Raw genomic sequence first — 25,579 nt, 5'->3', positions numbered from 1 at the left:
GTTAATGAGAATGGCCAGACTGGCTCAAGCTGACAGGAAGATGACAGTAACTCAAACCACCATGCGTTACAACAGTGGTGTACAGAAGAGCATCTCTGAACGCATATGTTGAACTTCAAAGTGTATGGTCCTCAGCCCCAGAACAGCATGTACATACACTCATTATACACAGGAGATACCTGGTAAAGTGGCCATGCAATGTACAAGGGTATAAGTGTATATGGTAAGGAGTGCTTCACAGGAAGGCAATCGAAAAATATCTCTGTTCAGCCGCATATTGAGATTTTAGTGGAGACTATCAAATGCATAGTCAGCAAAAAAAAGTGCTTAAAAGCCACATTAAGAGAATTGAGGAGGGAGCACCGAAGAGTGACTAAATTGACAGATGTACAACAGATCAACTAGTAGGTTACAACAGCCACAGGGAGCTGGAGGAGAATGCAAAGGGAAGAAAAGGCAAGGACATGGAACACAAGAACAAGATTTTAAAGCTCAACAGGAAGCTAACAGTGAGCATCATAGCCACTTGTAAATATGACAGTGACAGCGCATCGCAGTGCGATCTCATTCATTCGGGGTAGAATGCAAACAGCTGGCCAAGAACAGGTTGGGTTTCAACCTTCCTAACATTGGCATAGTTAAGGGTTTCAAATAAAAAGAGCTGAAACAAGGGAAGAGTTGGACTATGTTATAGAGATGGAAATAAGCAAGCATTCTTACTGCTGGCATCAAAGCACAGGTTCAAATACAATTCCATGATTTTCAGTCTCAATACAATTACTAAGGATACTAAAGTAACACACACACACACAAAATGCTGGAGGAACTCAGCAGGTCAGGCAGCATCTATCAAAATGAATAAATAGTCAACATTTCAGGCCATGACCCTTCTTTAGGGCTGGAAAGGAGGAGGAAGATGCCAGAAAAAAAAAGATTGGGGGGGGGGGAGGGGGAGGAAGAGGAAGGGTGAAGCAAGGTAAGTTTTTATTCTGGCATCTTCCCCCTTCCTTTTCATTCCTGCAGAAGGGTCTAGGCCTGAAACATTGGCATTTCAGTTCCATAAATGTTACCTGCTGAGTTTCTCCAGCAATTTGTGATACTTTGGATTTTCAGCATCTGCAGACTTTCTCGTGTTTATACGAGGGACACTAATGCACTTTGTGGGTAGCCTCAGGGGAGCCGAAGGCTATGGGAGTAAACCCAGACAGAAAGTCCGGAGTGGAGCCCCTGAGGCGGCTGGGCGTCACAGAACATCCTTCTGGCAGCTCCTGCAGCCAAGTTGATGTCAAACATATTGCTTCACTTTCCTTCGGATTGCACCCGTAAGGCAGGGAGTGGGATCTTGACGACTGGGCATCCCAGGATCTCAATACTGTCTGCCTAGGCTCGTAACCAGGAGAGGTCACTCCAGTGCCAAGTAAAAAGAAAGACTATTGTCCTTCAAGACAGACGTATTTTGTACGACTTTTAAATTTGTTTGTGATGTACTGTCTTGTTGCTGCAAATTGCTCATTTTTATGGCATTTATACCCTGCCTGTGTATGGCCATGACTATAAACTTGAAGTTGCAAAGCATTCTGAAAACTTAGGGTAGTGGAAAAGGTGCCCTACAGGGGGTTAAAATCAAAGTTGCAGAAAGCACAGCTATGTTTTTCTGGATGGAAAATATCAAAAATAGCTAAACAATAAATAAAATAAAGCAAAAGAATGGAAAAATAGTAAACAAAGATCACTATTGTTAAGACAAAGACGCACATGCAGAAAGAGTTAACATTTCATAAAACAGCATTGGAACAGGCCTTTCAGTTCACCATGTCTGCAGTGAACATAATACCAAATCAAACTAAATCTCTAAACACAAGAGATTCTGCAGACGCAGAGTTACAGTCACAAAGTGCTGGATGAACAGGTCAGGTAACATCTATGGAGAGGAATAAAGAGATGATATTTTGGGCTGAGACCCTTTAAGGCACTTTTCTCTGGCATCTTCTGTGTGTTAAACTAAATCTTTTCTACTTGGACATGGTCCATATCCATCTATTCCTTGCATATTCACTTTGTGGAGATTTGTTTTCACTTTGACATGAAAAGGTCTTTTTCTGTTGATCAGTGTAAAAAAAAGCCAAATTAAATGCACTGTGATTCAATGTTGTAAAACAATAAAACATGAAAACTTCCAGGGTGGGGGATGGTGAATACATTTAAAAAAATTAGGCAACCTATGCTTCAAGTTTTATAAACTTCCATTATTCTCCCCTCAGCCATTGCTGTTCCAGAGAAGCCAATGCAAGTTTGTTCAACTCTCCTTAAAGTTCATCCCTTCTAATCCAGACAGCATCCTGGTGACACACACTGTAAAGCTCAGCAAGTCAAATAGCATCTATGAAAATGAATAAACAGTTGCCTTTCCAGGCTGAGACCCTTCTTCAGGACTAGAAAGGAAGAGGGGAATAAAAAGGTGAGGGGAGGGGATAGCTAGATGATAGATGAAACCAGGTGGGTAGGAAAAGTAGAGGAAGGAAACTGATAGGGGAGACTGGATTATAGGAGAAAGGGAAGGAGAGGATCCAGGGAGAGGTAATAGGCAGATCAGAAGAGGTAAGGGGCCAGAGTGGGGAATAGAAAAAGAGAGAAGGGGGGGAATTTTTTTTAAAAACTGGAAGTAGAAACCTATTCCACACCCTTTCCAAATCCCCCACTTCCTTCATGTAATGGACAACCAGAAATGCGCACAATACTCCAAGTACAGTCTAACCAATGTTCTGGTCAGCTACAACATGACTTCCTTACTCTTAAACTTATTACCACTTCAGATCCAAGATTCTTCAAATGAACCTATCGGGCCTGGAAACATTAACTGTTTCCCTTTCCACAAACGCTGCCTGATCTGTTGAGTATATCGCATATTTTGCTTTTTGTTTCAGATTACCAGGTTTTTCTTTATTATTTGCTAGCCATGTTACCTGTGACTTAATCATCCCTAGTTACTTTGGTAGCAAAGCCTTGGCCATCTCAGTTTCACAAATACTCTGCAAGGCTGCTGCTAAAAAAACTCCCTGAAGTCTCAATGTTGGCAACAAGCTGTTAATTAATCACTCTCGCTCAGAGTGAAACACTGTCAAATGATATTGACTGCCAACCCATAATTACATTTCTTGTTGAGGCACTGACTCATCCTGGGAACATTTCCACAACCACTGGATGCCTTTTTTCCAATTGGCTCCTTTTTGCAGATTTAGGCAGCAAATGTCAGCATGCTAGAAAGGTATGGGAGACAAGAACAAAGGGCCAGTTTTCCCCCACTTCACAGCCAAGTGTTGCAGCCAACTCTAACACCACAACAATTGCATTGCCTACTTCAGTCAACTTAGCACAGCAAGCCGAGGAACACTGGGGTGAAGGAAATACACTGTTTCACTCAGAGCAGTCAATATGTCAATCTGAAACATATGGGAAACCATAAAATAATTATTACTTCCATTAAAGGAAAAGGAATCAACTCTCCACAACAAATTTAAACTGTTCAGGGGTTCCAGCTTAAAAGTAATGAAGTTTCGTATAATGCTCAAGGTAAGCTTCTAATTATTATCAAAGTATATATATGTCACCATATACAATCCCGAGGTTCATTTTCCTGCAGGCATCCTCAGCAATCTATGGAATAGTAACTATAAGAGGATCAATGGAAGATCAACCAGAGTGTAGAAGACAACAAACTGTGCAAATGCAAATAAGCAAATAGCAATAAATAACAAGAACATGAGAAAATGAGATAAAGAAGTCCTTAAAGTGCAATCATTGGTTGTGGGAAGTGAGTGTAGCTATCCCCTTACATTCAAGAGCCTTGATGGTTGGGCGTAATGCTCGTTCTTGAAACTGCTGCTGCGAGCTCTTGTACCTTCTACCTGATGGCAGCAGCCGGAAGAGAGCATGGCCTGGGTGATGAGGATCTCTGAAGATGGATGCTGCTTTCCTATGACTGCATTTCATGTAGATGTGCTCAATGGTTGGGAGGGCTTTACCAGTGATGTACTGGACTAAATCCACTACCTTTTGTAGGATTTTCTGTTCAAAAGCGTTGGTGTTTCCACACCAGGCTGTGATGCAGCCAGTCAACACACTCTCCACTACACATCTATAGAAAAGGACAAGCTCACTGATGTTCTGTTTGCTCTACAGTATAATGTAGTGCAGGTTGAAAACATTCCTGTTAAAACCCAAATGAATTACTTGGAAGTTTTACTATTTGTTAAAATTTGTTCACAGCACTTCTTGGTGATCTATCAATACAAATGTTTTGATTTGCATGGCTTGGCCTACATGCAGCAATGATGGTTGATTCCTGCCCATACACAAAACGGTAATCATTGCCTTATAGCTTGGTAATGCATTCAATTTTTATATCAAAATAAACTATTCAAAACTAAACCATTTACAAGGAGTTTGCACATTCGCCCCCTGACCATGTGGGTTCCTTCCACAGTCTAAAGACATAACCGTTAGCAGGTTAATTGTTCATTGTAAATTGTCCTCTGATTAGACTAGTGTTAAATAGGTGGGTTACTGGGCAGTGGTGTGGCAGGGTGAAGATACATCTCTACCACAGGAGGGGCAAGGTGCTCCTTCCCTGCACTAGCCTGCTGGTCTCTTTAGGGCAAGGTGTAGTCCTTCCCACCCCCAAATCAGGGTCATGTGAATCCACTGGGAGCAGGCAGTGGATGGTCATATGCGCAGCTGGAGCATACGACAAGTCCTGGTTACAATGACCACTGTCACCAGGCAGACGATATCTGAAGAGCATTGATAATGGCTGGGGTCACCAGTCTTGTGAGGACACTGCCCAGAAGAAGGCAATGGCAAACCACCTCTGTAGAAAAGTTTGCCAAGAACAATGATGGTCATGGAAAGACCATGATCGACCACGTCATACGACACAGCACGAAATGAACGAACTGGGCAGAACGAACGGCAAAAGGCTGTTCCATGCTGCATCCTTAAATACGAATAAACCATGCAATACCTTTCCATTCATGACCAATGTGTTAGTAATGTTTAATTACATTCATTTAAACCAATAGGACTGTCGACACGTGACTTCCTAGGGTGGTACTCTGCTGCATCCAAACCAGTCACTCCCTGTCCAGTAGCAGAAGAACCCTATATTGTGGTCCCTCTATATGTGGCATAATGAAGGATTACCATGGGCACATTACTCACCAATTGTAGTCAAAAGGCCTCTCAAACCTCATGATATACCAAACTGCTCTGCCAGGCAGCTTGCCAGTTATAACATGGGAAACGAAGCAGCTAATTTGTACATAACAAAAAGTTCCCTCAAACAGCAATGTGTTAATGATCGGATAATCTAGTTTAATGTTTGTGGGATAAGTGCTGACTGGCACAAATACTAAAAAGTTTCTACTCCAAATGGAAAGACGTCATTTCAGATGATCTGATTTCTCTGACACTGTACTGGCCTGTAATGCTTCTGTTTCAATATGGCAGCAGAACGAGGACATCAGGGTGTTTGTACAACTAATCCTTTCCAAGGGTCAAAATTACTCAGAAGGAACAGAGATCCTTAGCTGGGATTAAATGAAAAATTGTCAGCAGATGGTGTCTGAAATAAAGCAAGGAAGATGCCGAGCAGAACATTGAAAATGCACAGCTACATCCAAATGACAATTTTCTCTTCTTTCTGGAAACATTTTTTTAAAGTAGCTTTTGCATCCATTGCCAAGCAGTTTCAATTAAAAATAACAAAGTTTCAAGCTAACTGAAGGACCTGAGTATTGGGTGTGAAAAGAAGATGACAGATCAACAGACACAAAATGCTGGTGGAACTCAGCAGGCCAGGCAGCATCTATAGAAAAAAAGCACAGTCGACAATTCAGGTCAAAACCCTTTGGCAGGACTGGAGAAAGAAAGCCCAGTCTTGACAAAGGGCCTCGGCCCGAAACATTGACTGTGCTTTTTTCCCCCACAGATGCTGCCTGGCCTGCTGAGTTCCTCCAGCATTTTGTGTGTGTTGCTCAGATTTCCAGCACCTGGAGACTTTCTTTTGTTTGTGAAAGACCAACAGGGCAATTGCCATGTGAGAAACAATGGAACCAAATTTGGTTGTGAAAGTACCAGAGGTGCCTTGAACAACAATGGAACTTGTAAAACTATCTTGACGTTACACTAAAAGTTTGTGGTATATTTGTTATAAATAAATAGCCTTCAAGCTTCATAAATATAAAGAGTAACCAGTAGGAACCAGAGGTCCGTGCAGTACCATAATCAGATGCACTGCAGACACAGATCTATGAAGAGGAAACTGAGGTCCAGGCTTCCTGAAGACAATTGATAAAAGTACAATGATACAATCAGACGCTGACTGACCCATTTCAAATCTGCAACCCTTCAGGATATATTTGTTACTATATTTGTTAGAACAAGGGCTCTCAACCTGCAGTCCATGGACCCCTCAGTTAATGGCATAAAAAATGTTGGGAACCCCTGCTCTAGAATAATTTCTAGATCACCTGTTAAGCCTGGCTGATACTTCAGAATTCAGAAGGCAGAGGTAGGGTGCATCCCAAACATGAAGAAGTGTTTCAAAGGGAGGATGAGGCAGCAATGGCTGACAATGGAAGTCGAAGACAGCATTAAGAGTAAAAGAGTAAAAATATAGTAAAAATTAGTGGAACATTGGAGGATTGGGAAGCTTTTAAAAACCAATTGATGGCAGCTAAAAAGCCACAAGGAGAGAAAAGATGAAATATGAAGGTAAGCTAGCCAATAATATAAAAAGAGACCACCAAAAGATTTTTCAGAGAAGTAAAAAGTAGAGACGAGAGTGGATATTGTACCGCTGGAAAATTACACTGGAGAGGTAGTAATGGGGAGGTGGGGGAAGGAAGGAAAGACAAAGAAATGGCAGATGAATTTAGTAAGTATTTTTTATCAGTCTTCATTGTGGAATAAACCAAGCAGAACGCCAGATATGCAACAGTCAGGAGCAGAAATGAGTGCTGTTGTTGTGACTAAGAAGGTGCTTAGGCAGCTGAAATGTCTGAAGGTAGACAAGTCACCTGGATCACCCCAGGGTTCTGAAAAAGGTAGCTGAACAGATTGTGGAGGCATCAGTAATGATCTTTCAAGAATTACTAGATCCTGGAATGGTTCTGGACAGCTAGAAAGCTGCAAACGTCACTCCACACTAAGGATGGAGGGAAGCAGAAGAAAGGAAATTATAGGCCCGTTATTGGAAAGTTGGAGTTTATTAAGGATGAGCTTTCAAGATACATGACAAAAGAAGCCAAAGTCAGCATAGTTTCCCGAAGGGGAAATCTTTCTTGACAAATCTGTTGGACTTACTTAAGGAAATAACAGGCAGGAGACCCAAAGGAGAGTCAATCGATGCTGCGTATTTGGATTTTCAGAAGACCTTTGACAAGGTGCCACACATAAGGCTACTTAACAAGAGCCCATGGTATTACAGGAAGGATACTAGATTGGATAGAAAGAAGATAGGCTGACTGACAGGAGACAAAGTATGAGAATAAAGGGGACCTTTTCTGGTTGGAGGCCAGTGACCCACTCGTGTTGGGACCATTCTTTTCATGTATAAATAATTTGGATGAAAGTATTTAAGGCTCTGTGGCCAAGTTTGCAGATGATATGAAGATAGGTGGAGGGGCAAGTAGAGTTGAGGAAGCAAGATGTCTACAGAAGGACTTAGACAAAGAAGTGACAAATGGAATACAGTGAAATATGTGGTCATGCTCTTTGGTAGATGAATAAAATCATGGACTATTTGCTAAATGAGGAGAAAATTCAAAAGTCATTGATGCAAAGGGACTTGGGAATCCTCTTGCAAGGAATCCCTAAAGGTTAACTTGCAGGTTGAATCAGTGGTAAGGAAGGCAAATGTTATGTTAGCATTCATTTCAAGAGGACTACAATACAAAAACAAGGATATAATGTTGAGGCTTTGTAAGACATCGTTCAGATCACTCTTGGTGCATCATGAGCATTTTTAGGCCCCTTATCTACAAAAAGATGTGTTTGTATTAGAGAGGGTCCAGAGAAGGCTCACGTGAGTTATCCCAGGAATGGGAGGCTTAACATCAGGAGTTTTTGAAGGCTCTGGGCCTGTACTCACTGGAATTCAGAAGAATTACTATCAAATATGGAAAGGCCTAGACAAAGTGAATGTGGAGAGGCTATTTCCCATAGTGGGGGAGTCAAAGACCAGAGGGCACCACCTCAGAATAGAAAAACATCCATTTAGAACAAAGAGGAGGGAAAAGAGGAGGAAAGGTTATTTAGCCAGAGGGTGGTGAATCTGTGGACTGCACTGCCACAGATGACTGCAGGCAAAATCATTGGGTATATTTAATGCTGAAGTTGATAGGTTCTTGATTAATCCGGGTATCAAAGGTTACGGGGAGAAGGCAGGAGAATGGGATTGAGAGGGATAATAAATCAGCCACGATTGAATGGCGGAGCAGATTCCATAGACGAATGCCTAATTCTGCTCCTGCCTTATGCTCTAAAAAAATGTGCAGGTGTGGTCAAGAGGTTTAGTTGTTGTTCAGAGCAAACATCAGAGTGGGGAAGAAATGTGATCTAGATGACCTTGGTCACAGAATGATTGTTGCCGCCAGGCAGGTGGTTTGAGTATCTCAGAAAGATGAACAGTTTACAGAGAATGGTGCACAAAAAAAAAACCACAAAAAGAAAATACAGCAAATTTTCTGTGGTTGAAAATGTTAATGAGAATGGTCAGAGGAGAATGGCCAGACCACCTCAAGCTGACAGGAAGGAGATAGCAACTCATATAACCATATGCAATACAACAGTGATGTGCAGTAGAGCACATTATATCAAACCATGATGTAGGTGGCTGCAGCAGCAGATGACCACAAGCATATTGTGAGTGAATATAAAAACGTACAAAGCAGGGATGGAGAGGAATAAAGAGTCAACGGTTCATGCCCTCATCTGGTTACTCTGGATTTCCAGCACCTGTAGAATCTCTTGTGTTTACTATATAAAGATTCATTTTTTGAAGCATTGAAATGCTTAATAGCTTTGTACTCTATACCAGAACACTGCACACAGTCCATAAGGACTAGCAAAGCAGGAAATACTGCCAGTTTTTAATTAGATTTGCTATAATGTGGAGCTGCTAAACTGATTGAACCATCTCGTTTCTGGAACTGCCGACAGCTGCCAGGAAAATCTGGAGTTTTATCTTTTTGCTGCTAAAAGTTCACAAATAAAGTGGTGAGGCTTCACAAGGGCAAGGTCATTGCTGACTCTGATATGCTGTTGCTGAGAGTCTGACCTTCCCAACCCTGATTTGACAGTACATCGCCAACTTCAAGCAGCAATTGTGATCAAATTTGATGCTATTGAACTTCACAGGGCTATTAAAGTTCCAATATTCCATCTGGGTACCCTCCAACCTGCTGGTATGAATATAGATTTCTCTTTCCAGTAAAATCCCACCCCTCTTCCTCTATTCTCCACTCTGACACTTTACTTCTACTCACCTGCCTATTACCTTCCCCATGGGTCCCTTCCTCCTTCCCGTTCTCCTGTGGTCCACTGTCCTCACCTATCAGAATCTTTCTCCTCCAGCCCTTGACCTCTCCCACCCACCTGGCTTCACCCATCACCTCTTTCCCCTCACCTTCCCCAACCCTTTTATTCTGACATCTTCCCCCTTCCATCTCAGTCCTGAAGAAGGGTCTCAGCCCAAAACATTGACAGTTTATTCTTTTCCATAGATGCAGCCTGACCTTCCAAGTTCCCCCAGCATTTTGTACGTGTTGCTTCGGATTTCCAGAATTTTCACACTTTCCCATGTTCTCAATTTACCCTGTTGCTCTGTCATCTGCTCTTCACACTCAAGTCCTGGAGTTAAACTGAAAGTTTAATCGATTGTATTTACGTGAAACTGTAACAGATGCTACAGAAACTTCAATGAGAAAAGACTCCTGCAGGTGTACAGTGGAAAACATTTTCACTTGTATAGAAGTTTCAATTCACAGGATTGAAGGAGGCTGCAGAGGATTGTAGACTCAGTCATCTCCATCACAAACACAACCCTCCCGCCAACAAGGATATCATCAAGAGACTGGGCCTCAAGAACACAACATCCCTGATTAAAGATCCTCACCCTTCAAGACATGCCCTTTTCAAGTTATCAGGAACCTGAAGACCCACACTCACTGTTTTAAGAACAGCTTCATCCCCACCACCATCATATTTCTGATTGTTCTATGACCACTGTATTGTTATTTGTCTTGCACTATTCTTGGATCTAGTAATTTTTATGTTTTGCGTTGTACTGCTGCCACAAAACTACAAATTTCATGACGTACAGTACTATGCAAAAGCCTTAGGCACCCTAGAATATTTATATAGTTTCAGATGACATGGCCCCCACAGAGCCCTGATCTCAACATCATTAAGGCTGTCTGGGATTACCTGCAGAGACAGAGGCAAGCGACACAACCAAAGTTTGCAGAACTGTGGCAAGTTTTCCAAGATACTTGGAACAACCTACCAGCCATTTATCTTATAAAACTGCATGACACTCTACCCAAGAGAACTGATGAAGTTTTAAAAGCCATTGGTGGACACACAAAATATTAATTTGATTTACATTTTTACTGTTTACTGCTCTCTGTAGTAAATCTAGAAACTTTTCAGTTCATTAGTTTTGAAAGCGTCAATTAACAGAATTATTTTTTTTTTTAAAATGTGCCCAAGACTTTTGCACAGTACTATACATCAGGGAAAATAAACCTGATTCTGGTACACCTGTACCATTAACAAAAGATCATCATTTACAAAAATCAAAACATTTGAAGTTTACCCTCAAAACATGTGGCAAGCTAGCGTACTGGTTAGCACAGCACTTTACAGTACTGGCGACCAGGACTCAATACCCATCGCTGTCTATAAGGAATTTGTACGTTCTCACCGTGATAGTGTGGGCTTGCTCCGCGTGCTCTAGCTTCCTCCCACAGTCCAAAGATGTGCGGGCTGATAGGTTAATTCGTCATTGCAAACTGTCCAGCGATTAAGCTGGGATTAAATCGGTGGTTGCTGGGTGGTATGGCTCAAAGGGCCTATTCTGTGCTGTATCTCAATAAATAAATAAAATCACGCGAATAGGCAAATTAGCTGATTGTTATTTGATTTGGTTAGAGCTCTTGTTGCTGTTTACTGCATCTGTAAACACAGCACCTTGGTTTATTAAATATTTTTGTGCTGATCAGATCTTTACTATTCATATTTTCCACTACCTGTGAGAATTACACAGACATAGTTACCACCATTTCAATATTCAGGAACCAGGGCATCACCACCTTGCGGCTCCTCATGTAGGAGGGCCATACCTCCTTCATTAACAAAATGACTCAGCAGAGAATGTATTTCTTGCAGCAGCTAGCAAAATTCCTTCTTCCCCATACTGGTGCAATTCTACACTGCCATCTTCCAGAATATCCTCACATCAACCATTAGTGTTTGGTATACAACTCTTAAAACATACAAAATCTACAAGGAATCATCACATCAGTAGAAAAGGTCATTGGCTGCCGTCTATCATCACTCCAGGGGTTGTACGTTATAAACACAAGAAATTCACCAGATGCTGGAAATACAAAACAACATACACAAAATGATGGAGGAACTTAGCGGGTCAGGCAGCATCTATGGAAGTGAATAAACAGTTGCCGTTTCAGGCCAAGACCCTTCTTCAGGACTGGAAAGAAAGGGGAAAGGCACCAGAATAAAAAGGTAGGGGGAGGGAAAGGTGGATAGCTAAAAAGGTGATAGCTGAAGCCAGTTTGGTGGGAAAGATGAAAGAATCTGATATGAGAGGAGAGTGGATCATAGAAGAAAGGCAAGGAAGAACTGACATGGGATAGATACTAGGCAACTGAGGGGAGGCAATAGGCCAGAGTGGGGAATAGAAGAGGAGAGGAGGAGGGAAAGATTTTTTTACTGCAAGGAGAAACTGATATTCACGCCAACAGGTTAAAGCCTCCTCATTGTGGCACAAGAGGCGGCCATGGTCTGACATAGCAGAAAGGGATTTGGAATTAAGATGTTTGGCCACTGGGAAGTTCCATTTTAGTTTGATGGAATGAAGGCACTCGACAAAGTAATTGCTCAATTTACAATGGGTCTCGCCAATGCAGAGAAGGCCACATTGGGAACACCAGACACAATAGATGACCGCGGCAGTTAGACAGGTGAAGTATTACATCACCTGGAAGGACAGTTTGTGGCCATAAATGAAGGTGAAGGAAGAGATGAAAAGGCAGGTGTAACACTTAGGCTGCTTGCTGGGAGGAAGATTAGTGGGGAGGGACGAATGGATAAGGGAATCATGGAGAGAGCGATCACTGTGGAAAGTGGAGGGAGAGGAGGTTAAAAAGGTGTTTGGTGATAGGATCCCTTAGGAGGCGTCGGAAGTTGTGGAGAATGATGTGTTGGATGCAGAAGATCATGAGGTGGTAGGTAAGGACAAGAGGAACTCTATCCCTGTCAAGGCAGTGGGAAGATGGGGTGAGCACAGATGTTTGGGAAATGGAAGAAATGTGACTGAGGGCAGTATCAATGTTGGGGGAAGTGAAACTCTATTCTTTGAAGGAAGAAGACAGCTCTGATGCCCTGGAAAGGAAACCTGCATCCTAGGAACATGTGTCTAGGACAAAGCAGCGAGCAGAAAAATTTATTAGCAAACTGCCTTTTCAAAAAGCCCCCATTTGTAGTGTTATAGTGCTACTAAAACAAAAACTTCACACCTTGTTAAAAGTTTCTTCTCTCAAGCACTTAATCTGCTCAACCATACTAGTTAGTCTCCCATCCTTTTTTGTTTAATTACCCCCGTCACTGCACTATAAGCACTTGAAGCTACATTTTTAGAACGCTAGTTACAATGGAAATACATGCCACTATTGATGTACATTTATTTGATATCCACACTTCAACATTTAACTTTTTAAAATAATTCTTTATTCCTATGCAATAGTTGAATTTTGTTGATTTGTTTGCATGCCACTCACTGACCAACACACCACATGATATTCCTTTTACTTGTACAGTACTGTGCAAAAGTCTTAGACACATACATATGCACTGTAGCTAGGCAGACTACGAATTTTTCAGAGTACTGCAGTTGTCAACATGAGGCAGAGAGCGAGTTGGTACATCTAAAGGGAGTAAAGGATTTGGGAATGGCGAGAGTGCAGTGTGGTGGGAGGGGTGTGAGACAGATAGCAGAGAAAGGGGTGCCACCATTGGGGGATGGTACAGGTGCAAACATACAGTCCTGAGACACAAGGCAAGGTCATTTGATTCCAAACAATTGGCTTAATAATCACTACAGAATGTCTCTCTGGTGCTTCTCTCTCTTTCTCCTTTTCCCAACCCTCTCCCTACCCACCCTCAGTCCACAATAAAGACCCATATCAGAATCAGGTTTATCATCACTCGTGTGTGCGTGTGCACACATATACATACACACATATACATATACACATATAGTATATACACACACACGCACAAGAAACTGCAGTGAATTGTGAATGTAGCCTAGTTCATCAAGCAGATCAGCCTCCCCTCCATTGACCTCCACTACACTCCTCGCTGCCTCGGAAAAGCAGCCAACATAATCATGGACCCCTCCAACCCCAGTCATCTTCTCTTCTCTCGTCTATATTCTGCACCCTCATGGTGGAGGAGCAACACCTTATATTCTGTCTGGGTACCCTCCAACCTGATGGCATGAATCTCAATTTCTCCTTCTGGTTTAAAAAAAAAAATTCCCTCCCTCCTTCTTCAGGACTCACACAACCAGGGTCACCAACAATTATTACCCCTCAACCATCAGGAGGTTGAACCAGTTGAACAATTTCACTCATCTTCACTTGCCCCATCACTGAACTGTTCCCACAACCTATGGATTCACTTTCAAGGACTTCTCATCTCATGTTCCTGGTATTTATTGCGTTTTTATTTAACTTCGCACCCAAGTAGGAAGGAGTTCGGGGGTGATGTGTTGTCCAACAAATGGTGTAAATGGATGTTTTTCTTGAGATGGCAAGACTCTATTTGATATCCATAATGTAGAATACTGCAAGTCCAGTTCACTGTTTCATAGGCGAGAACAATGGCAGGTAAAGCCACGGGGAGGAGCTGCCAGAGGCACAGCCAGGATCTGGACTGCCTCCCCCCCATGCTGCCCTCCAGTGTTTGCTCAGTGGAAGACAAGCCGGATTGCATTCATCCACGGCTGCACTAGCACGTGATGAGGAACTGCTGCACGCCTGTTCTTGCGGAAACGTGGCTCCAGGACAATCATCCCAAGCACCATTAATCTACAGGCAATGACACTCAAGGATTTGGGCTGTACTATTTTTGTGACTCGTACTGTGTGTAATTGCTGGCACTGTATGTTTTGCACCTTGATCCCAGAGGAACACTTTTTCCACTTGGCTGTATTCATGCGTATGGCTGAATAGCCATTAAGCTTGAACTTACGCCAGTACAGTTTAGAAAATGGGTCAATCTACAAGACTCGTGGGTTATTCCTTGCAATGCATTGATTGGGCGCTGAAGTTCTGAAAGTCCTTAAGGAGAAATGTAAAGGGAGCATCAAGATTTAAAGATAGCATGGCAGTGTATTCTTCTAGCCCAATGACCCCACCCTATGTAACCAACTAACCTACTAACCCACATCTTTGGAATGTGGGAGGAAACCCATGCAGTTACGGGAAGAATGTACAAACTCCTTCTAAACAGTGGCAGGAACTAAATACAGGTCGCGGGTGCTGTCATAGTGCAACACTAACTGTTGCACTACCATGCCACCTGGAAGGAGTTTATTATTGTCACATGTACTGAGATTCAGTGTTTAAAAAAAAGATATGTTGTATGCCATTCATACTCACTACAGTTCATAAGAACGAAGGAGAATCTCATTGAAATTTAAAGAACATTCAATGCCCTGGATGGAGTGGACATGGAGGGGATATTTCCAATAATGAGAGTCCAGAACCAGAGGACACAGCCTCAGAATAGAAGGGGTGCCCCTTTAGATGAGGAATTTCTTTAGTCAGAGGGTAGCGAATCTGCAGAACTTATTGCCACAGATGGTTGTGAAGGTAAAGTCCATGGGTATATTTAAAACAGAGATTGATAGGTTCTTGATTAGTAAGGGCAAAGGTAACAAGGGGAAGGCAGATGAATGGGGTAAAGTGGGGGGGGAAAAAAACAAGTCAGGATCAAAAGGCAATGCAGACTCAATGGGCCAAGTGGTCCAATTCAGCTCCTATGTGTTATTATTTCAAAGCACAAGAACACTGAGGTAATAGATAGAAAAGCAACAACAAAATGCAGATATATAAAAAGTTCTGTGCAGATAGCCAATAAGCTGCAAGAGACATGATGAGGTAGGCTACAAGACCATAAGATATAGGAGCAGAATTAGGACATTTGGCCCATTGAGTCTGCTCCACCATTCCGTCCGGCAATGCTTGCACAGTACCAAGCAGAAGAGTTAATAGAGTACATCTTCAATGTACAAAACGCCTTCTGATCTTTCAATGATGTGTATAGCACTGAATACAGTCGGCCCTCCTTATCCACGGATTCCGTATGCACGGATTCAACCAACCGCGGATTGGGAAATCCGGGAAGTTCTCTCTCCAGCACTCATTGCTTGAGGATGTACAGACTATTTTTTCTGACGAAGGGTCTCGGCCTGAAACGTCGACATCGCTTCTCCCTATAGATGCTGCCTAGCCTGCTGTGTTCTACCAGCATTTTGTGTGTGCTGTTGTTTGAATTTCCAGCATCTGCAGATTTCCTCGTGTTTGCTATTTTTTCTTGTCATTATTCCCTAAACAATACAGTATAACTATTTACATAGCATTTACATTGTATTAGGTATTATAAGTAATCTAGAAATGACTTAAAAGTACAGGCAGTCCCCGGGTTATGAATGAGTTCCATTCCTGAGTCCGTCTTTAAGTTGGATTTGAAGTCGGAACAGGTACATCCGGTATTATTTAGCGTCAGTTAGTCAAACGTTTTTCTTAGTATATAGTATATATTTTACCTTTCTATGCATATAAAACACTTAAGAAACATATGCATTTCAATAATTAAACCTTTGCATTGTTTAGTAATAATTGTAGCTTTCATCGGGGCAGGGCCTTTTTCATTCTCCATTAAAATTGTTCCGATCGTTGACCGACTGTACCCTAACGCTCTTCCAATGACCGATGGCGTTTCACCTCTTTCCGATTGTTTTATTACATCCACCTTATTTTCAATCGCGATCGTGATTATTTTTGTGAACAGAAACACTGCGGATTCAGAGCTGCACCGCCAGGTCCTAATGTCCACCGCATGGTGACATGTTAAATAAAGTCCGGGGTTCCGCTGGATCCTAAAGACCACCGCACCGATACATGTTAAATAAGGGACTTTTGGTATTCACGGGGGGGTCCTGGAACCAATCCCCCAAGGATAAGGAGGGCCAACTGTACTCCAAAATCTAGTATACACTAACCTGCAAAAAAAAAAAGGGTTCTCCAGTGCTGTATGCCTCAAACCTCAATGGGCCTCTCCCAGACCCATATACACAGATCCTGTTTTTGCATCCAAATTTCCACACTGCCACTGGCTATAACTGCCAATTCCGTCCAGTGGCAGTGTAGAAATTTGTTCAGACATTTTCAATTGCAACTGAGACAGCCTAACTGGATCTTATGCAGAAAGGTTATGATCACAAAGTACGTGACATTTACTGCTCATCCATTTGGTGCTCAACCCCAAGTTCCACCTGTATTCAGACACAGTACAACATTGCAGTTTAACAGTACTATTCCTAGATATGCTTTAATGGCATTCCTCATGTCTTGGATGTTGGGATTGCAAACCTGGTCCCAATATTAAACATGTGTTCAATAACATTGATGTAATAAATAGCTGTGGCCACTATTAAGTATTGTTATTGGTTGTTCTGCTGCAGTTACAGGCAAAAATCCAAAATGCCACAATGGAAAACAGACTGAATTAAACATGGTACAAATCAGAAGTGCAAGGGAGAAATCTCAATTTGCCTGCGTGAATGCCACTACAGAGTCCAAAGCAATGAGTCCAGCTCATTGCTAGCCCATTCACTATCAGAGGACCATGGCTATAGTGTGTTCTACCTACAGGATTCACAGTGCCACTTCTAGATATAGGTTCAGTACCCTTTATCCCAAATTCTAAAATCCAAAAGCCTCTGAAATTTTGAACGCTGATATTGACATCACAATTGGAAGATTCCACAGGGCGCTGAGTAGGCTCCCAGGCAATGTATTGGTCTCTTCGCATCACCGACAGTTCTGAGAAGTGACCTAACACTTGTAACCAACAGAAGTTAAAGAAAAATAGAAAAAAACCACTACATAAAGTGAGAAATGAAGAACTCAGTCCTGTATTGAAAGATGTGATTTGTCAGCATTGGAGTGTACATGTGCCACTTAACAGTACGCTGATCAGGAAACAAGCAAAGATTGACAAACTAAAAATTGAAGGTGATTTTGAATATTCAGCAGGCTGGCTGCGGAAACTTAAAAGGCACAGCATTACATTTTTTAAAAGGTTAAAAAAAATTAAAGATTAAGCATCCGCTGATCACAAATCAGCAGAGAAATTTGATGAGTTTGCAAATGTTATGGCTGACGAAAGTCTAACACCCAACAAGTCTACAATGCTGATAGGTTTTATGTAAAGGTATAAAAACAAAAAGGGCATCATAGGTGAAGAGTGAAAGCCTGCCATTTTTTTGCTATTATTCAACAGCTGATTCAGATATTCGCCCAATGCTGCTGTGCTGCTTTTGTTAACCCTGCGCACATTATATTTACAGTATGTTATAATTTTTACGATTAAGTACATATGTGATGAACAAGTGTAAGACAAAGACTCCTTACCAGTAGCACATAAATTCAGAATCCGAATTGATGGCGATCCCAAGCTATCTCATTATATATTCCAAAATCCAAAACACTTCTGGCCCCAAACATTTCAGATAAGGGGTACTCGACCTGTATCATTCACAATAGCTTTCTCACTCACAATCTTTTGACACCTTGTATGGATTAGAACCACCACTGCCAAATCAGACCCTTCCCGATATAACTCAGTCTTTGTTGCTTCATCTTGGCTGTGTTACATTCCCGGATATCTGTATCTAACAGCGTCTTATCAGTACAAGGTGGATTGTATGCTGAAGAGCAAGAATACCTGGCCTTATAAATGGCATCCACCAGCCCAGAATGGATAGATTAAAGATCTGCCCCTGTATGAGGCAGAATTAGCAACATGAAGAATATTGTTATTCAATAACTGGAGGGGGTGGAGAGGGGAGGGAATATATACATTTAATAAATGATTAAAAGAGTAATTGAGTATGCTGTAAGAATTGCTTTAGCTGGCATTGTTGCACCAATACATGGATTCCAGAATCAGCATCTATAAACACATTCTGATGACCGATATAGAATAACAGAAACATCAGAAACCAAATTCATCTTCTAAAGCCAGAATTAGTTGCTTGCATTCATGGATCCAAATAAGACTATTTTTACAACATTTGGCCATCCACAAATACTTCATAACTTACGTAGGTGTACTTGAACTAATGTAGCAGCAACTAATACAGATACAAGCAATCCTTCCCTTACCCAACAAAGAAGTGCATATATCAAGAAGTTGCCCAATGCCAACAGCTATTGAATAACAGTCACTGTATGCATAAATCACTGAGAGGCAACGTGCAGATAGAGCAAGCAATTAGGCATGTTGGCTTTTATTCTAAGAATACCCGAGCTAAACAAAAAGGTATCTTATCAGAAAAGGCCTTGGTAGGGCTGCACCTGAAATATTATGTACCCAACTGGTTTTCCTAGTCAAGGAAAATATATATTTGAAAATGGACAAATACAGGAAAGGTTCAACAGTTTCTTGCCAGGGATCAAAGGCAGAGCAGTGATTGTCATATGAAGGGAAATTAAGGAAACACAGTTTATATTCCATTCAGCTTTGAAGAATGATACAAGATCTCATTAAAACTTACAACATTCAGACAGTCCCATGAAGAATTAATGGTTAATTATTTATGGAGTGGGCCCTTCGAAACACACCACCCAGCTACCCGATTCAACCCTAGCCTAATCTTAGGACAATTTACAAAGTCCAATTAACCTACCAACTGGTACATCTTTGGACTGTGGGAGGGCACGAGAGCACATAGAAGAAACCCACACAGTCACAAGAAAACATATAAATACCTTACTGACAGCGGTAGGCATTGAACCCGGGTCACTGGTACTATAAAGCACTGTGCTAACCACTTCGCGAATGTGCCACAAATGTTCACCCTAGCTGGAGTGTTTGGAACAAAGGAATAAGTGGTCAGCCATTCAAGGTGGAAACGAGAAGTAGCTTTCATGGAAAAAGGTGCAAGAGGAAGTCATTCAGGCAGACACAATAGTAATATTTTAAAGACATTTAAAGACAGGAAAGACTAATAAGGATATGGGCCAAAGGTGGGAAAATGGGAATGGCTTAAATGGTCATCTACTGCTGGTCAATATGAACTAGTTGAGCTGACGAGCCCATTTCTGTGTTGTAATTCTCTGACTAGGTCTACACTACCCAGAGAGTAGTGAACCTGCAGAATTCTGTAGTCTAAAGCAGTTACTTATTGCAACCCAGAGGGCCATTCTGTCCATTCGATCCACAGTAACCCCATCCCTTTTTATTTTCCCCTCTAGCCTGCAATTCAACACCTCCACATACCTACAAACTCCCCCTTTGGCTCGCTAAGACTTTTCACCCCCTCCCCCCCCCCCCCCCCCCCCCCGCACAACTCTGGCACGCGGGTAGAAATAGAAATGGAGCACCCGGTACCAACTGTGAACACTTGCATAGACAGCATCGGAGGTCTGGTTCAAACCTGGGTCCCTGGAACAGCAAGAGTTCAGTCATTGATTATACTCAAAATAAATAAATAGATTTTAGATGTTCAGGGGACATGGGGCTATTGAAGGAAAGCAGTAATCATAGTTTTACCTTTATTATTAGCTCAATGAACTGTCACAATGAATTGATCTGCACTGATGGTAGACAAGAGTAGAATTTCACTGTACCTCAGTACCGCTAACAATAATAAACCTATTAGAATGAATGTTGGAGTTGTCCAAAGGGTCCAATAGCCTTTTCGTTATGCCCGGATAGTAACAAGACCCAACTCCGCTATTCTGAATGAAAGACCCATGGAAATGTGCAAAATGCACGTGCCGGTGTGAGCACAACCGACAGCACTTTGGACCTTCCGGGAGAGTGCATGTCCCTTTAAATAAGGCTTGCCCTCTCGCATAAGGAGGTGGGAGTTTACAGAAAGTATTTAAAAATCACTTCTGGAGCATCTCTTTCGAATCTTTACACAGAGCGCCCACAACCGGTCCGATCCGCGATTCGTATTCCAAACAGAGATAAGATTTTTCAAAAGCGGCAAAAATCTCTGGTGCACGAACGACCGCATACTTTCCACTGAGAAGTTAGCTCCACAGTTTAACTCCTGGCTAAATCCGAAGGAACTTCAAGGAAACTTACTCACCCACAACCACACACAGCACATCCAGCAGCACGAAGATATTTCTTTTTTCAAACATCCTGCGGCTGTAACTTCGGATTCTCTCCTGTTCTTGAACCTATTACACACGCATATATTTTAAAAACACGTACGAAAGAGTCGAAACGTGCCTTAATGCAACCCCGACACTGTACGACGGCCCAAAAAAAAAGCCAGCAACCTGAATTTCGAGTTCTTCCGGAATCCAAATACCTGTCTCGATCTGCACAACGACACGGACTAGTTTGGACTTTTCCCGATGCCCCGAACTTCCTACTGAGTGTCGTTAGTCAATTTCGCCAGGAGAGGGGCTGAACCTTTCACAACTGACGCACCGAGGGGAACAACTCACGCCGCGTTGTCTTGGCCAGTAACCTTTGCTTTTGTTCTCTTCCTGCTCTCCTCCCCCTACCAGAGGGGGAAGAGAGAAAAAAAAGGGGAATGGATTAATTAATAGAACTCCAGTAGCATCCAATCCCTTCCCGAGCCAGTGTGCGTGCGTGTGGGAAAGGCAGCAGGGTTCAGCGTCATTGTACAGACCTGGCAGCCATACAGGTTCTCCTCGGCGCCAGGGAAACTGGTGGCGAAATCTGCTCCCTTACCTTTCTGAAACAAAACTTTCTGTCATTTTTTTGCTTTAACTCATAAAAAGTTTTAAGAAACAATTACCAGTCTATAACAAGGTTGCCAGGGGATATGCTGATTAATGGTTAGCGGCAGTGTTCCTCCAACAGAGGTCAAAATTTTTTCTCAAGCTGCTAGGTAATATTTGTAAACCACTTATCTACGGGACATTACGACTTTTTTGTTTTGTTTTCTTTGCATTTCTGTCCCAACTTTGCCCTATTTGTGTGCACTTAAATGGGTCATGTTAAATCACTAATCGTACCCTTCAATTAGGTGATTTAACATTTTTAAAAGTCACCTCTCATCCTACCTGAGGCGAGTAAATAGCCTTGCGCTGTACTGTCGCGTTTGCTCCGGAATGACGTAAAACACTTCTAATCAACGTTTCTATTTCAAAATCAAAATGAATGTAATGCATGGTTTTAAGATCTAAATAACGCTTGCACGTGCCAGACCAATGATCCCTTCCTTCTAATTTGCTTTCAGCTGATTTGTATGGATATACAGATTGATTAGCGTCGCTTGGTCCCAAGATAGGGGAGTTTAAGCACCTGTTGAGTTTTTGCTTCGATAATTTCGTAGTGAGGAAATACCACGCCAGAGGTATTGCAGTTTTAGACGAGACCCTCCCTTTGAATATAAAAGATACTACTCAGACTGATATTTCAGCCACCATTCCTTCTTAAACCAGCATGTTAAAACAAATTAGTTATTGAAGTGGTAATTACCGACTCTGCAAAGCTGTGGTTAAGAACTGAGAAGCAGGATTATGTACATAGGACATCACTGGCGAGTGGTGGCAGCGCCAAGCTTTTCAGTTAAATACTGATTCTCTAAAGAATGCCATATACTTCATTGGCATAATAGTCCAACATTTAAGAACCATTACAAAGAAGGCATAGCAGTGCCTCTGCTTTCTTAGAAGTTTGCCAGGATTTGGCATGTCATCCAAAACTTTAGCAAACTTCTTGTGGTGAACTACATATACCTGTCTGGACTGCTCCTGTGGCTCCTCCCACAGACCCCTGCTGACTGCTCCAGTGGCTCCTCCCACAGACCCCTGTATAAAGGTGATTGAGGCCTGAGCCCAGCCTTATTCTCCAGGATGTAGTGTTGTTCATTCTTCCAGTCAATAAAAGCTGATATCTCTCAGAGTGAGTTATTGATGGTGCATCACTTCTATAGGTGTGTGGTGGAGAGTGTGTTGGCTGGTTGCATCATGGCCTGGAATGGGAACACCAAAGCCCTTGAAATGAAAAGCCTACCAAAGGTAAGTGGATATGGCTCAGTCCATCACCGGTAAAAGCTATTCCTACCATTGAGCACATCTACGCTGTTGCAGGAAAGGAGCATCCATCATCAAGGACCCCCCCCCCCCCCCCCATCTAGGTCATGTTCTCTTCTCACTCCTGCCATCAAGAAGGTACAGGAGTCTCGAGACCTGCCCCACCAGGTTCAGGAGTAGTTATTATCCCTTAACCATAAGGGTTTTGAACCAAAGGGGATAATGTCATTCAACTTCACTAGCCCCAGCACTGAATTGTTCTCACAACCTACTTTCAGAGACTATTCATCTCATGTTCTTGATATTTAATGCTGAGAAGTGTGAGGTTCTACATTTTGGCAGGAATAATCCAAATAGAACATACAGGGTAAATGGTAGGGCATTGAGGAATGCAGTGGAACAGAGAGATCTAGGAATAACAGTGCATAGTTCCCTGAAGGTGGAGTCTCATGTAGATAAGGTGGTGAAGAAGGCTTTTGGAATGCTGGCCTTTATAAATCAGAGCATTGACTACAGAAGTTGGGATGTAATGTTAAAATTGTACAAGGCATTGGTAAGGCCAAATTTGGAATATCGTGTACAGTTCTGGTCACCGAATTATAGGAAAGATATCAATAAATTAGAGAGAGTGCAGTGACGATTTACTAGGATGTTACCTGGGTTTCAGCACTTAAGTTACAGAGAAAGGTTGAACAAGTTAGGTCTCTATTCATTGGAGCGTAGAAGGTTGAGGGGGGATTTGATCGAGGTATTTAAAATTTTGAGAGGGATAGATAGAGTTGACGTGAATAGGCTGTTTCCATTGAGAGTAGGGGAGATTCAAACGAGAGGACATGATTTGAGAGTTAGGGGGCAAAAGTTTAAGGGAAACACAAGGGGGTATTTCTTTACTCAGAGAGTGATAGCTGTGTGGAATGAGCTTCCTGTAGAAGTAGTAGAGGCCAGTTCAGTTGTGTCATTTAAGGTAAAATTGGATAGGTATATGGACAGGAAAGGAGTGGAGGGTTATGGGCTGAGTGCGGGTAGGTGGGACTAGGTGAGATTAAGAGTTCGGCACGGACTAGGAGGGCCAGAATGGCCTGTTTCCGTGCTGTGATTGTTATATGGTTATATATTTATTGTGTATTATTTATTATTATTATTTTCTTTTTGGATCTGCACAGTTTGACATCTTTTGCATACAGACTATTTGTCCATCCTTTTGGGTGTGTTCCTTCATTCCTGCTATTATGTTTCTTGTACTTACTGTGAATGCCAGCAAGGAAATGAATCTCAGAGCTGTACAGTATATGTTGACTTATATTTAGTTTGATAATAAATTTGCTTTGAACTTTGAATATTTCTGTCTTTCATTCAGGAGACCCAATTTCTGTTTCGCCAAAGAGAGTATTTAGTCTGAGGAATGATCGATTGAGAGAGACCGATGGTGATGTGGAACTGAATGGCCTCCTGTGCTATGTAAAACAAAATCCATAATTCTATGCTTTAGGAAACTACAATGACTATAATTCTTCACCTTGAAGATCTGAAATGTACAATATAAATATATTTTAAAAGATCCCTTCTTCCAATCTATGCCTTCAACTATCCTGCACTTTGTAGCACTCAGCCCAATAGCTGAAGAGGGAGGAAAAATCAGAGGAGAACCAGAATCAGGTTTACTAACACAGACGTGGTGTGAAATTTGTTGTTTTTTTTGTGCAGCATTACGGTGCAAGACAGGAAAAATTAATATAAATTACACTAATAGAGCAAAAGTGGAATATTGAGGTGGTACTCATGGACTGTTCAAACATTTAATAGCAGAAGGGAAGAAGCTGTTCCTAAAACTGAGTGTGGATGTTTAGGCTCCTGTACTTCCTTCCCAATGGTTGGAATAAGCAAGCTCCTGCAATATTGTGCATCAGAGTCTCTGTGCTAGGCAGTGATCGCCAGTCAGAATGCTCTCCATCTGGAAAAAGTTGCAAGAGTTCTTGGTGACAAAACAAATCTTCTCAAGCCCCTGATGAAGTGCAGATGTCCCTGTTTGTAGATAATTTTAATGGTTTACATCCAAAAATGTCACATCAAATCATCTGTAAACAGTGGTTAGTTTCTTTGCTGGCATTGCTTTCAGAGGACTATTCCTCTGTTGTCATGACTCCCCTGCTGGCACCTACAACTTCAGAGATATATGATTGAGCTATCTCCATGGATCTCCTGATTTATTACATCTGATCTTCTATAGTAGGGTGGATGTTGGATTTACCTTGTCTAAAAGTGGCAAAATATGAGAAGAGGAAAATCTAGACTTCCCACAATATTATGGTTACCAGTCTGAAGTCCCATGCCATCAGGTTCATGATAGTTTCCTTCAATCATTCAGTTCTTGAATCAACAAAATTATCGAGCAAAATCATAATCACTATAGCTTAGCAGCACTATGAGCCCTTTGCACTAAAATGGACTTCCTGTTTGTTCTAATGGAGCTTTCTCCCTTCTTCAGCCCTTTATCTTTCCCACTGATGCACCATCAATAACTCACTCTGAGACGTAAGAAGCGAGATATCGGCTTTTATTGACTGGAAGAATGAACAACACTACATCCTGGAGAATGAGGCCGGGCTCAGGCCTCAATCGCCTTTGTACAGGGGTCTGTGGGAGGAGCCACAGGAGCAGTCAGCAGGGGGTCTGTGGGAGGAGCCACAGGAGCAGTCAGCAGGGGTCTGTGGGAGGAGCCACAGGAGCAGTCAGTAGGGGTCTGTGGGAGGAGCCACAGGAGCAGTCAGCAGGGGGTCTGTGGGAGGAGCCACAGGAGCTGTCAGCAGGGGTCTGTGGGAGGAGTCAGCAGGGGTCTGTGGGAGGAGCCACAGGAGCAGTCAGTGGGGGGTCTGTGGGAGGAGCCACAGGAGCAGTCAGCAGGGGTCTGTGGGAGGAGCCACAGGAGCAGTCAGTGGGGGGTCTGTGGGAGGAGCCAC

At 42.3% G+C, this 25,579-nt stretch overlaps 1 protein-coding gene and 1 long non-coding RNA gene across 4 annotated transcripts in view; one reads left to right on the top strand and one right to left on the bottom strand.

Annotated features, from left to right (window-relative positions):
- The window catches only part of LOC140739782 (phospholipid phosphatase 2-like), a 131,828-nt gene extending 110,120 nt beyond the window's left edge, over window positions 1-21,708 (bottom strand). Inside the window, exons 1-3 of one of the 3 annotated variants that reach the window (XM_073068297.1) lie at window positions 21,648-21,708; window positions 20,892-21,118; window positions 20,696-20,789 (exon numbers count right to left, since the gene is read on the bottom strand). In XM_073068297.1, coding sequence (XP_072924398.1) covers window positions 20,696-20,750 — 55 coding nt within the window. In that variant the 5' untranslated portion in view covers window positions 20,751-20,789; window positions 20,892-21,118; window positions 21,648-21,708. Of the gene's footprint in view, window positions 1-20,695; window positions 20,790-20,891; window positions 21,204-21,647 lie in introns of those variants that run through there. The other 2 variants (XM_073068296.1, XM_073068298.1) reach the window with 2 other exon arrangements.
- Window positions 21,302-25,247, top strand: LOC140739783 (uncharacterized). The gene is made up of 3 exons (XR_012101750.1): window positions 21,302-21,472; window positions 22,523-22,607; window positions 23,980-25,247. It is a non-coding gene; the product is annotated as an uncharacterized lncRNA (long non-coding RNA).
- The last annotated feature ends 332 nt before the right edge of the window (window positions 25,248-25,579 follow it).

This window comes from Hemitrygon akajei, chromosome 16 (assembly GCF_048418815.1).
Source record: "Hemitrygon akajei chromosome 16, sHemAka1.3, whole genome shotgun sequence".
NCBI lineage: Eukaryota > Metazoa > Chordata > Chondrichthyes > Myliobatiformes > Dasyatidae > Hemitrygon > Hemitrygon akajei.
Note: the sequence above shows the minus strand (reverse complement) of the source record. Positions and strands in the feature narration are given on the sequence as shown.